General features: G+C 53.8%; 1 protein-coding gene across 2 annotated transcripts; it reads left to right on the top strand.

Moving 5' to 3' along the window:
* Positions 1 to 7,519: 7,519 nt before the first annotated feature.
* Positions 7,520 to 12,321, top strand: Emilin3 (elastin microfibril interfacer 3). Of its 2 annotated transcripts, none has more exons than XM_034495272.2 (4): positions 7,520 to 7,827; positions 8,927 to 9,049; positions 9,903 to 10,126; positions 10,408 to 12,321. In XM_034495272.2, the coding sequence occupies exons 1-4, from the start codon at positions 7,664 to 7,666 to the stop codon at positions 12,189 to 12,191; spliced, it is 2,295 nt and encodes a 764-aa protein (XP_034351163.1). In that variant the 5' UTR covers positions 7,520 to 7,663; the 3' UTR covers positions 12,192 to 12,321. The 2 variants fall into 2 exon arrangements, with proteins under 2 accessions (XP_034351163.1, XP_034351164.1); XM_034495273.2 differs by having other exon boundaries at positions 7,521 to 7,827; positions 10,567 to 12,321.
* The last annotated feature ends 847 nt before the right edge of the window (positions 12,322 to 13,168 follow it).

Genomic DNA, 13,168 nt, shown 5'->3' with positions numbered 1-13,168 from the left:
AACCAATGGGATAACATCCCACCCATGGGAGCCTCCTGACCTCTCTTTCCCAAAGGAACTGAGGCTGTCAGCCCAGGGCAGAGTAGCCAAGAAAGCAGGAGGCCTCACTGCTGATGTTCAGCCTCAGGGAAGCCCAAAAGGTCACATGGTAGTGGCAGAAGTGGGTAGATGGAACCCAGGCTACTGGGCAGGGGAAGGGAGGTCTACAAGTCTAGCCCCTGCAGGAAGCCCTTATAAATAACTGTCAAATGTATCATCAGCCCTAAGCACAAGACAGAGGAGGCTAGGGCCCCACAGGGGATGGGAGCTCCCTGACGCTGATCTCAGCCCTGACCTACCTCCAGTCAGCTCCTGAAGCTTGACAGCTCCAGAATAGCCTTCCTGTCTGTCAGCAGCAGCCCTTTCTGGATCCACAGCTGGCTCATGTACACACACACACACACACACACACACACACGTCATGGCTACAGAATGACCCATCTAAAACCCAGGATTGGTCCATTTCTCAGATATGAGCAGTAGATGGTCTGGAACTGCCAGTCTGTATTGGAGCACAACAGAGGTACACCCAGAAGCTGTGCTGTGTTGGAAGGGGGTCTCCAGTGGATTCATGGGGCTGGACACCAAGAGTGTCTCTGCACCGTCTCTGGTCTTCAGGCTGCACGTGGCCTACACCCATCAGAATTCCTTCACTCTGACTAGAGCACACTTTTATCTCCAGGCATCCCTCCACCTCTGTTTCTCCCACCCTCAGAGTGCCTTGAGGAAAGTGTGCACAGCCTGTCTGTGTTTTCCATACCAAAGCGATGGCCAGCCGATATCCAAGAGAATTGGGGAATCCCAGCAGAGCAGGTCTGCGATAAGGACAGTGTTTGGGTGAAGGTCAGGTTCTGTCTGCCCAGGCATGAGTTTTCCATGGTAACAGCAAGCCCTCCCCCACACCACCCCGGAAGTCCTTTCTCTTGTCTGCTTTGTCCTCCCTGCATCCTCCCATCACACCCTGGCCTCTTCTCTGCCCAATAATCCCATGTGCATTTTTTACTCCAGTGCTTGTGAATAGAAGAGTTAGAAGAGAATGAACAGAAACCATTCCCAGAGCCTTGCACCCCCGACTTGATGCCTGGGCAGCTCTGTCCTCCACCCCCAGCCTGTCCCTGTCCTAAGCCCTAGACAGATGCCAAGTGCTCAGACAGGGAGCTCCAGGCCTGACTGGGGCTGGAGCTGCCTCCTGTCTTCCACCCCCGCACGCCTGTCTGGCTCTGGCTTTGCTTGAAGGACACAGAAAACGAAGGCTCCTGCCCCTCTCCCTGCACTTGATACGCACCCCCCCCCCCCAGGTCACTTTTGTGCCAGTCCCTGTGTTTTGTGTCCCTTCTGACTAGCACGTTTCAGATGTCTTTGTATACCTACCGCCTCAGATCAGCCTCCAGGACCCATTGGCTTTTTATCCTGACAGCCTGAAAGGTCTAGCCTTGACACCCACACTGATGGGTTCTGATGGCCTGGTAACCGAGAATGGCAGTGTCTGCCTCACTGATCCCTTGCCTGGTGTATCCATGCCATCACCAGCAGCCTGGGATGTTTGCAGCGGCAGCTCTCTTATGTGCTGCTCCCAGCTGTAAGCCCTGACCCTTCATTAGGATGTTCAAGACGATTCTTGTCTGTCCCTACTAAGCTCTCTTGAGACCTCAGTTACCTAGAGTCTTGCAGTGTTCACCAAACACACCAAGCTATCTCCTATATCTTGATCATGTACATGCTGGGGGACCACCTGGGGCTCACTCATAACATGGTGACCTCTGTATGACCTTTCTTATAATGCACACACACATACACACACACTCCAACCATTTTGTTTCCTGTGGTCCTTGACCACACAAAGTTTCACAGTCAGGGATTCCTCTGCTTACATATCTGTCTCCCTGAATTGGATCAGGCTTCTGGAATCAGAGCCTGAGGCAGAGATCTAGGTTCTGATGATTTATTGGGATGTGGGTAGGTACTCTCAAGTATTCTCAGTCTCTCTCTCTCTCTCCCTCTCTCTCTCTCTCTCTCTTCCTCCCTCCCTCTTTTCCTCCCTCCCTCTCCCTCCTCCCCTCCCTCCCTTCCTCCCCCCCTTTCTCTCTTTCAGAGAAGAAGCAGAAGAAGATAGAAATATAAAATGGATGTCAGGTAGAATTTAGACAGGGCCCAATCCAGAGGCTTTAGCATAAGTCATACTGCCGAACTATCCCCAAATACCAAGGCAAGAAGGCTGTCTTTTGTGTCCTGTATCAGCTCGTCATATGGGGGAAGGTTCTAGAATTCCCTGGAGAAGCAACTATCATCAGCCAGGGTGATTCATAGCACAAAGGGAACTATCACACCTACAAGAGGATTGGTGGGTGTACTGGCCAGGTTCCCGTGTGTGTGTGTGTGTGTGTGTGTGTGTGTGTGTGTGTGTGTGTGTGTGTGTTTACACATGTGTGTGCATGCACAAGGTACAGATAGTGTCCCCTGTAGAGTGAGACCTCTAACAGACTTCTGAAGGAGTGAGAAATGACACTAGCAATCAGCAAATCCACAGGTGTCTGCTGCCCTAGGAGAAGGTCCTGCCCACAGTCTGAGAGATCACAGTGGAATGTCATAGGGACAGACAGATGATCTCCAGGGATGGAATCTCCACTGAGCACTGCCCCACTCAGCGAGCATCTATGTGCCCAATCGTGATGCTACTGTTCTTACTCGTTCCTCTATGTTATAGAAGACCATTGTATCCCATAATGGTGCTTTGCATGTGGGAAAGCAGGCTCACAGAAATGATGGGACCTCAGACAGATTATATAACTTATGAGAGAAAGTTCTGGGATTCAAACCCAGGTGAGACTCCCTGCCTGCTTTCATCCCCTCCTGTCTGAGTAACCTTGAATCCAGCTCGTTCTGTCTACTATAAGTAGCTGGGTCATGTTTCTACTGTACGACAGTGCTCAGTTAAATTCAGGGTCCCCAAGGGTCACATCTGGTATTTGCAAGTTCGGAGGCCTACACATGTATTTTGCATATAACTTGCATAATGGATGCATCTGGCTTGCACGTGTCCACATCGAGACCCCATCAGAATTGCACAATGCCGAAGCTATTTGTAAGCCACACTTATTCCGGGCTTTTCAGAGTCCAGGTTTCACGATTTCTGGACTCCCCTGGTCCTCACACCTAGGGACCTGCACACACTCTGGGTCCTGATCAAGTGATATTTGTCTAACTGGAAAGCACCACTGTGAGCTGTAGCCCACAGTGAGACTTGTGTAACTCTGTAATCTTTTTTGATGGTGCATGTGTAGTTCAAATGGGTTATGATGGGCTTTGAGAAGGCAGAGCTGAACAAAGCTTGTTACAGAAAGCTTTTAGCAGAGAGGTTTAGGTGTGTGGGCACAGAAAGGAGAGATTAGGACAGGTGGTAAGCATGGATGATGGTCTGGGTAGAGTCTAGAACCCACACATTGGTGTTGGTGCCTCCACACTTGGCTTAGGGGAGCATGGGCTGTGCCTCTCCCAGCAGCAGGGGTTCATCTGCAGCAGGGAGGGCTCCTGCCAGAGAGCTGGCAGCATCCGAGCATTCTATTTCTGTCTCTTTTGGAAGAGCTACATTCTATAAACTGTGGCTTTCAGCAATCATAGGTGATGATCTCTGGATAAACAAAGAGCCACATACCCTGGGTGAGACAGAGGAGGCTGGAAAGAAGATAGGAAGTCACTTCTCAGGAGGGTTTGGTGGGGCACAAAAGGGGTGGATCCAAAGCATACAGCAGGCCAAGCATCGGGGTCACACAGCACCAGCTGGGTAAGTCCAGCTCTTTGCATCCTCCCAGGATCCATTCTCTCCTGCCTCTGTCTCCAATGCTTGGTTCATTCTGCTAGCATCCTTGGCTATACCTGTTACCAGAGCTATCAAGGAGGGCAATGTGTGTGACTCTGTGGGGTGTGCATGTGATGTGTAAAGCTGATTACATCTGGAGGTGTCTGTGCATGTTGTGTGAACGGAAACCACACTTCTGTGTGTGGTGCCTCTGGAGTCTCCATCCAGGTGGAGACACTCCCATCTGAGTCAGGGAGGACATGACTGTCTGCCTCCCTCTCCTGCCTCTGGCCTCCCTAGGTTTCCTGTCTGGCAAATGCAAAGTGGCCTCATCATCCACAGGGAGACCCCAGTCTCTGGCTGTATCCAGCCAAGCCCCTGAGCATCTCTCTGTGCTGGTGTCCTCCTCCACTGGATGGGGCCCAGGCCCTGGCTCCCCAAACTGTTCCAATTAAAGAAGGAGCCTGTTTTTGATGTCAGCCACCTGGGAAGGGGAAGTAAGTCCCATCTGTCCTTCTAGCCCCCTACTACATGGACATTTTCAAGTTCAAACAAGGTCCAGCCTCCTTCCTGTGAGTTGTGGGCCCCACATCTGGGGCTGGGGAAGGGAGTGAGAGGAAGGGGTGGGACCCTTTGGAAAAGGATCACAGCTTCTGGGGTGGGGGAGTTTTCTCCCAGAGCCAGCTGAGTGGTGCTGCCAAACAGTCAGAACCCAGCTGGGTGAGGAGCTGGGTTCTATGCATTTGCCCCTCAGATGTCTCCCTTTGTGAAAAGCAGGAAGTCCATGGCTTCAAGAACATGGGCACCCTGTCCTTGCAACATGGCTCCTAACATCTCTGGTGAATGTGAGGCTTTGGGTGCATCTGGAGTTGCCTGAGCCACTCAAGCTAGATCAAATGGTAGGTTATTAGAAGCAGATCGAGGAAGCCATGGCTTGTCACCAAATGGCTATGTTTTCTACTCACTGCAGTCTCCTCTCTAGGTTTCTATCCTCGATCCCTTCTAACTGGTCCAGAGCTATGACCATAGCATGTCTTCCCTGGTGTGTCTTCTCACCTCCAAAAGCCCCTGCAGGGGCTTGAACAGAGCCGCATCCTGCTAAAATGTGATTCCACCAGAACCGCAGATTGTGACCTTATTTGGAAATAGGGTCTTTGAAGATATATTTACTTAAGATGAGGCTGTTCAATGGCCGCTGTCCTTATAAGAACACAGAAACACAGAAGAGGGTCGTGTGAAGACCAAGAGAAGGGCACAGAAATGCCAAAGCAGAGATGAGGGTGCCGTGGACATAAGCCAGAGATTGCTCAGAGCCACCAGCAGCTGAAGAGACAAGGAAGCACCCCTCCTTAGAGGAATGGCCCACATAATACTTTGATTCTGGACATTAAGCCTCCAGAAATACGGGACAATAAATTGCTGTCATTTCTAAAGAGTTTGAGTTAAATTTATTATCTTAGTTTATGTGTTTGGTGTTTTGGCTGCAAGTATGTCTGTATACCACAATGTGTGCCTAGTACTGGAGGAGGCCAGAAGAGAGCATTGGATCCTCTGGAACTAGACTTACAGACATGTGTGAACAACCATAAGAGTTCTGGAAATCAAACCTGGGTCCTCTAGAAGAGGCATCCCAGACACCAAGCCATCTCTCCAGCCCCATAAATTGCTGTCATTTCCCAGCCACTTGATTTGTTAGTTATGACAACAACCCTAGAAACTAAAACACTCACACTTTAGAGGGGATTTCAGTCACCTGTGTCCCACCATTACCCAGTTCAGGAGAAGGACCACCAGAAGGACCACCAGAAAGGCTTAGGTCAGGTACCGAATTGAGGGACCAGGTGGAGAAGGCAAGGTATAGATGTGGGCTCAGAACTGCTCTTTCCAGCATCCTTGATAACATCACCTTCAAGTGTGTTTATTTACACCTCAAAGTTACTTTTAAAAAATTATTTCACGTATATGGTTATTTTGCCTGCATGTATGTGGTGTACCACATTCATGCCTGGTGCCCAAGGAGGCCAGAAGAGGGTGTCAGGACCTCTGAAACTGACCTCTGGTAGTGCAACAAGTGCTCTTCAATGCTGAACCATCCTTCCAGCCCCTCAAAGTTACTCTTGAAAGAAAGCAGAGTTGGGGAGACAGCTCAGTCAGTGGAGTGCTTCCCATGCAAGCATGAAGACCTGATTTTGATTCTAAAAAAGAAACAAAAAGAATGAAAGGGAGGGAGGGAGGGAGGCAGGGAGAGAGAGAGAGAGAGAGAGAGAGAGAGAGAGAGAGAGAGGAGAGGAGAGGAGAGGAGAGGAGAGGAGAGGAGAGGAGAGGAGAGGAGAGGAGAGGAGAGGAGAGGAGAGGAGAGGAGAGGAGAGGAGAGGAGAGGAGAGGAGAGGAGAGGCATGATTGCAAGCACTTGTAATCCCAGTGCTGGTGTGGTAGAATTGGGATCACTGGGGCTTACTGGGCCAGTTCACTGGCCAGCCAGCCTAGCCTACTTGACAGACTCATAACAGTGAGCAGCCCTGTCTCAAAGAAACAAGGTGATGGTACCTGGGAAACATCACCTGAGGTTCGACTCTGGCTCCATGTGCATGTGAACACCTAGGAATGAACTACACACACACACACACACACACACACACACACACACACACACACACACACCCAAAGTGGGGGCGGGGCAGGAACAGCCAAGCAGGCCTGGTATTCGCTTGGTGCAATTCAGAGGGCCTTGGTCCTGTGAGGGTGAGACAAAGCCAGAAAGAAGTGGTCCTCTTGGATGACAGAATCAGAATTCAAAAAGGCTTCTTGCAGGGTAGGCGTTTAACAAGATGATGTCCAATAAGAATGACTGTATAGACGAACTCTTAGGCTACAGAGTCATGTTCAGGAATGAAAAATTCAGGAAGCCTGGCTTAAGGTAGTTTCTTATGAGGATGTCCTAGCAATATTCTTTGACTAGAAGCTAATAATGAACCAGACACTTATGGCCCACCTAATTAAAAGCTTTTATTGGAGACACACGTGAGGAGGGGGTGGGGTGACTTAACCGTGGAGGGGTTGGAGAGGTGATGACTGCATGGTACAGTTCTTTCCTAACAGAAACAGACAACGTTGGCCTATCCTTGAACTCACACAGGCAGCCTGACCACCCTACCCAGTATGCAAAAGTTGATGTGAAGAGAAGTCTGCAGTTATCAAATCTCTTAGGTACCCATAGACAGGGGATAGTCTGAACCTTCTTGCAGGAAAGTGGCTGGGGAAATATTTCCTAGTGTGCCCCTACCCATGTTCATCTAGGGTTCAGGGCCTGGACTGAGGTACCCATACCCACTAGACTTTTAAGACTGAAGTGTCCTGCTAGATAGCTAGTCTTGGGGATCCCAGTAGGGAGGCCAGGCCTGCCCCCAGGCTTCGCTGCTTCTTGCCGGGTACCCTAAGAGTACCCAGGGGCTGCGCGTGTTTGGGGAGCCTCCTGGAATTTAGCGCCCTGCGTCCCGCCTGCTCATTTCTTAACCTCGTGTTTTTGCACGCGGCCCTTCGGGCAGCAGCTTGGAGCTGGGGCCGGGGGCTGGCGACGGGGAGGGGGCTGGCGGAGCTCGCGGCGCGGCCCCAAGTTTATGCTAATCCGTGCAGAGCCCGCCTCCCGCCTCCCCTGCGCGGCCCCAGCCGCGAGTAGCCTCGGCCACTCGGTGGGACGCAGCGGCCGCACAGCTCCGGGCGGCCGAACAAGCGCGCCCCGGGGGTCGCGAGTGGCGGCGGGAGCCGGGCGGGCGAGCAGAGGATCCCCCGCGGGAGGCACCCCGAGGGGCCGAGTGACGACCGAGAGCGATGGGCCGCCGTCTGCCCGTGTGGCTGTGCGCCGTCGCGGCGCTGCTCTCGGGGGCGCAGGCCAAAGGCACCCCGCTCCTCGAACGGCCCGCACAGCCGGGTGCCTCCCGTTACAGCCTCTACACCACCGGATGGCGTCCGCGGCTGCGCCCGGGGCCGCACAAGTAAGCGCGGGGCCGGGCCGCGGCGGGAACGCGAGGGGGGCCCCCGCGTGGCGCGCCGCCACTCCCACCTGCCAGGACCCGCGCGGAGGCGTCGAGACATGGGTACCCCAGCCATCGATGGGGCGGTTCCCCCGACACGATCCTTTGCGCGGGCAGGCGCCCCGCCATCCAGGAGGCTGCGGGGTTGGCGAAGAACAAGTCAGCCGAGGGGGCCTGGCGCGGCGGCTGGGATCCTGGCAGTGCCCGTGGAAACCTTTCCAGCGAAGTAACATTTTCCAGCTGCGCTGTGAGCAAACTCCAGGCGCGGCGGACCAGGTGGAGGGAGAGGAGGAAGGGCTGTCCGCGCCTGGAACACGCGGGGCTCCCCAGTCCAATGCCTTCTGTCTCTCCTCTGCCTTGCGTGGTTGTAGACAGAACCATGCTTAACCGTAGGTAGTTGCTCCTTCCCTCCTACGGTCTGGCCCCAGTAACCCTGCGGGAGCCCTAAGGTGGGTGAGATGCATAGCTGGTGAGGACTTGTGGGACCTGGGCTTGTACTGTAGAGCGGACAGACTTCCACAGTGGTCACTTTGTACCCAAATTTGAATTCCAATCGAATGTAAGATCTTGAAGGCAAGTACCCAGCCCGCAACCACACTCCGTGCGCCCAGAGGCATCAGAGCAGGCTTCATATAAGAGAAGGTGCAAGTCTTGGGAGCAAGGAAATGGCAAAGCCGAGGCTAGAAAGCTTACACAGGAGGAAGGAGGAAAACCTGACTCAAAAGAAGCCACTAAGTTATGCTCTCAGAAACCTCGAAGGCCAGCCAGGATAAGGAGTTCAGTTCCAGTGAAGGAACTGGGGGGGATGGGAAAGAAGGCCGAGTGGTGGTGGTGGGGGGTGAGGGGAAGCTGAGGCGGCCTTCTCAGAGTGGTATTGGGTAGACACCCAATCTTCTGGTTCAGTTGAGCACTTGGCTCAGTAGAGACACCCATCAAGGACAGAGGCCCAGTTCAGAAGATATGGACCCCAGGCAAAGGTCCAAGGTCCTATGGAACAAGAATAAATAAAACAGGTGGGAGCTCGGGCCAAATATTCCAGACCTGCTGTTTCCCCCTGCAGGTCTCTCTGTGCCTATGTGGTACATAGGAATGTGACCTGCGTCCTACAGGAAGGAGCGGAGAGCTACGTAAAGGCTGAGTACCGGAATTGTGGGTGGGGACCCAACTGCCCCTCAACAGTCAGGTGAGTGAGTACATTCCCAGCTCTTGACTTCAGCTGGGAACAGAACCGTTCCTGCAAAGGGCTGCAGTACCGTGGGCTTCAAAGAACCTATTTGGGCCACAGAGCTTGCTATAGAGCAGACCAGGACCCCTGAAAGAGGCCAGGAAAGACCCTAAGATTTTGAACTTGCAGCAGATCTTCCCCCCATAGAGACAAGGACAGGCTTAGTTTGGGAGAGAGATATGACAGAGGCAGACAGTATAGGGAGAGGAGAGCTTGATACTGCAGGGGTCCCTGGAAGCCAGAGGCCCTAGTATAGATCAGACAGGCCGCCCAGGATGTGAGATATAATTAAGTCTACACTTGGAGAGCTTAAATGTGTATGTCAGAGGACAGGCCCATGCCCCATTGTGACAGTGAGTGACAGGTACGTGGATGACCAGGTAAAGGTGTTCCCGGTGAGCTCTGCCTGTACCCTTGGCTTTCCCTTTCTGCTCACGACCAGAGGTGCCCTCACACCAGCCTCTGAGCAGTGTCCAGTTCCCTGACTAAAGTAGAGCTGGGTGGTAAGAGGGAAAAGAAACCAGTAGGAGCTGAGAGTATCCCAGTGAAAGGGCTGGAAGCCCAGCCCGGGCGAGGTAGTTCTTCTACGTATTAGGAGCTCGAAGATTTATCAGGATTCTGAGAGGCTCCATGAGAGCCAGAATGGAATTTCTCTTGGCAGATGGAAACCTAGTGGTCTTGGGAAGATTGGGGTTAAATCCCCGCTAACTTTCCCTTCAAGCAAGCAGTATGGTGGGACTTCTCCACATGCCCTTCACTCTCAGGGCTCAGAGCCTCTGTAAGGCCTGCTCCCTTGTTCTCTCTGATCCAGGTACCGCTCAGTGTTCAGACCCAGATACAAGATTGGCTACAAGACTGTGACAGACCTGGCCTGGCGCTGCTGCCCTGGTCTTACTGGGGAAGGCTGCCCAGAACACCTCACAGACCACGGAGCCACCCCACAGCACCAGGAGCCACAGCCTCAGATCCCCTTGGGGCAGCTGGGCCCAGGTCCCAGGCCTTCTCCTTACAGCAGAGAGGCCCCACGCCCCCGTGGTGAGTGTGTCCATGGATGTCCTCCAGGGAGGGTTGGGTTTCGTAGGCTTAGTGTCAGGATGAGGAGGGAAGTAAGTGATGTGGACTGGCCACGCTCTGGAAGAGTTGTGTGTGTGTGTGGGGGGGGGGGGGGTGTGCATCTCAAGTGGACGATTTCCGTAAAGCCCCAACCTTCCCCACCCAGATCCCATCTTAAAGGTGAGGGAGCTGTGTCCAGCGATGAGGATGACATGTTGGAGGGCCAGGCCTGCAATGCTCCTGAGGTCTTTCTTCCTTCTTAGGTAGAAAAGGCCAAGAGCTATTTGGAGAGCGGCTAGAGCAGCTGGAGGGCGGTGTTCAGCGCCTATCACAAGCATATGGCACTCTGAGTGGATTAGTGGCCAGCCACAAGGATCCCAATAAGATTACTGGTGACCCCAGGGCTCCTGTTGTACCTATAGGCTTTGGGGTCATCCCGGAGGGCCTTGTGGACCCAGAAGACAGAGGCAGAGGACCACTCATCCCTTCTCTAAGTGAGATCCTGAGCAAAGTCACAGAGGTGAGCAACACGTTACAGACCAAGGTGCAGCTGTTAGATGAGGTGCGTGGGCTGGCCCTGGGGCACGAGGCTCACCTGCAGCGGCTACGGGAAGCCCCACCGTCCCCACTGACCTCCTTAGCGCTGCTGGAGGAGTACGTGGACCAGCGGCTACATCAACTCTGGGGAAGCCTGCTGGATGGCTTTGAGCAGAAGCTGCAAGGTGTCCAGAGTGAGTGTGACCTCCGGGTGCAAGAGGTGCGGCAGCAGTGTGAGGAGGGCCAGGCAGCCAGCCAGCGCTTGCACCAGAGCCTAGATGGCCGGGAGTTGGCCTTGCGTCGGGAGCTCTCACAGCTGGGTACTCAGCTGCAGGGCCTGACTCTGACTGGTGGGGGTACCTGCTGCAGCCAACTGGCTTTGATCAGTGCCCGTATAGACAGCCTTGAGAGGAACCTGCAGGCTGTCACTGAAACCCAAGGCGGCCCCAGCACCCTGGCCGCAGATGAGCTTGCACGAGTCTCTGCAGCTATGCTCCAGGGAGGCGTGGACGGGCTGCTTGAAGGCCTTGAAACTATCAATGGGACAGAGAATGGAGCAAGGGGCTGCTGCCTGAGAATGGAGATGGGGGGCTGGGGTGTCGGTGGCTTCAGCTCCACACTGGAAGAGCGAGTGCAGAGCCTAGAGGAGCGGCTCGCAACTCTGACTGGAGAGCAAAGCCCCAAGAGTGCCTTACCAGACAGGTCAGTGCGGCCGCTTGTTCATTCAGAACTAGCTGTGCTGGAACAAAGGCTGGTGTCCCTGGAGACTTCCTGTACCCCAAGTACCACCACAGCCATCCTGGACAACCTTGTGGCAGAGGTGAAGGCCTGGCAGAGCCGGAGCGAGGCCCTCCGACACCAGGTGGCCCATCACACTGCCCTGCTCCAAGAGCTCAATGGCACAGTAGCTGAAGTTCAGGGGCAGCTGGCAGAAGGGACAGGCAGCTCACTCCAAGGTGAGATCACTCTGTTGAAGGTCAACCTGAACTCAGTGAGCAAATCACTCACAGGCCTCAGCGACTCTGTCAACCAGTACTCTGATGCCTTCTTGGCCGCCAACACATCCCTGGATGAACGAGAACGAAGAATGGAAGCCGAGGTCCACGCCATCCAGGAACAGGTCAGCAGCCAGGGCTCCAGGCTCCAGGCTGGCCACCGGCAGGTCCTGAACCTTCGAGGGGAGCTCGAACAACTTAAGGCCGGTGTGGCCAGCGTGGCCGGAGGGTTAAGCCGCTGCCGGGACACAGCCCAGGAACTCCAGCACACAGTGGGCCACTTTGACCAGAGGGTGGCCCAAGTGGAAGGAGCATGTGAGAGGCTAGGCCTGTTGGCAGCCCACCTGAACAGTTTGCCTACTGAGCCCCTGAGGTCCAGGGAGGGCCTGTGGGGCCACATAGACAAGCTGAACCACACGTTGGCCCAGCACACGCAGGCCATCGCCCGGCTCCGGGATGACCTGTTGGACTGCAGAGCTCAGCTGGCTGAGGTAAGACCAGGGCGAGCTGACTAGAGCTGCACAGAAATCTAAAGTGCAGATCCCACCAACCCTGGGAATATCATCCCAGAGACCAACCCTACCTGGAAGCACCTTCCAGCCCTCCCTGGCCGCCAGAGGCCACTGGATGAACAGCCTTGGTCCAGCTCAGCATGACTGTTTGAGCCATCAAAAGTCACCGTCAGAGCTGCAGCCTGGACAATTCAGGGTAACAGTCAAGGTGAACTACAACGGATGCTGTCTCAAGAGTCAAGGCAAGGATGCCATGCCTGAAGACAAAGTTGGGCTTCTGAGATGGCACACTGCATTGTCTGTACTTCCTCTTGTTGCAGACACACTGGAGTTGGTTCACTGTGTAGAGTGAGTGTTCTGGCCAAGTCTCAGACAAGCCTGTCCACTGTTCCCTTTACTAACCAGGGACCAGTCACAACACTTGGAAGACTCTCTTCCTTTATCCCTGAGCTTCCATTTTTAGATATCTGGATGAGGTTTCCATGGGAAGATGATGCCCACTGGACCTGTCTGGCAGTTTCATAGGTGCTATTTCTGAACTAAAGACCAGAGGCCACCTGAGGTTTCCAGCTCCCCACACATCCTTCAGAACAGAACAAAAGCCCAGCGGCCCAGCCAAGAGTGCTCCATATTCCTTTTGATCTTTCCTCATGATGGGGGTGTAAGGCAGCTGTAGAATCCCAAAGAAGGGATCCAGACAATGCTTGAAGACCCCACCCCAATTTACCTGTTCTCTTCGATTTCACAAATACACCCACATGCTCCTTTCCAGTTAGAGAAAAATCTCTCCCTGCCACCCGGGTCAGTACCTCTTGGCAAGTGTAGCCTTCGAGTCTGTTGAGGCAGACCCCAAGAAAGGGGCTGGAACTGGACGAAAAGGAAGCTAAGCATTGCTTTTAAATGTCTATACAAAACCCCAGCCTTGCCAGGAGCTTCATAAACTGGAGAGAAGCTGGGGTAGGAAGCCCTTAAGGAACGAC

The sequence above is a fragment of the Arvicanthis niloticus genome, chromosome 2, assembly GCF_011762505.2.
Source record: "Arvicanthis niloticus isolate mArvNil1 chromosome 2, mArvNil1.pat.X, whole genome shotgun sequence".
Classification (NCBI taxonomy): Eukaryota; Metazoa; Chordata; class Mammalia; order Rodentia; family Muridae; genus Arvicanthis; species Arvicanthis niloticus.
Note: the sequence above shows the minus strand (reverse complement) of the source record. Positions and strands in the feature narration are given on the sequence as shown.

Coding starts and splice junctions, on each gene's coding strand:
- Emilin3 (XM_034495272.2), top strand. CDS start 7,664: ATGGGCCGCCGTCTGCCCGTGTGGCTGTGCGCCGTCGCGGCGCTGCTC. Junction 7,828..8,926: donor CTGCGCCCGGGGCCGCACAA/GTAAGCGCGGGG, acceptor TTCCCCCTGCAG/GTCTCTCTGTGCCTATGTGG. Junction 10,127..10,407: donor AGAGGCCCCACGCCCCCGTG/GTGAGTGTGTCC, acceptor CTTCCTTCTTAG/GTAGAAAAGGCCAAGAGCTA.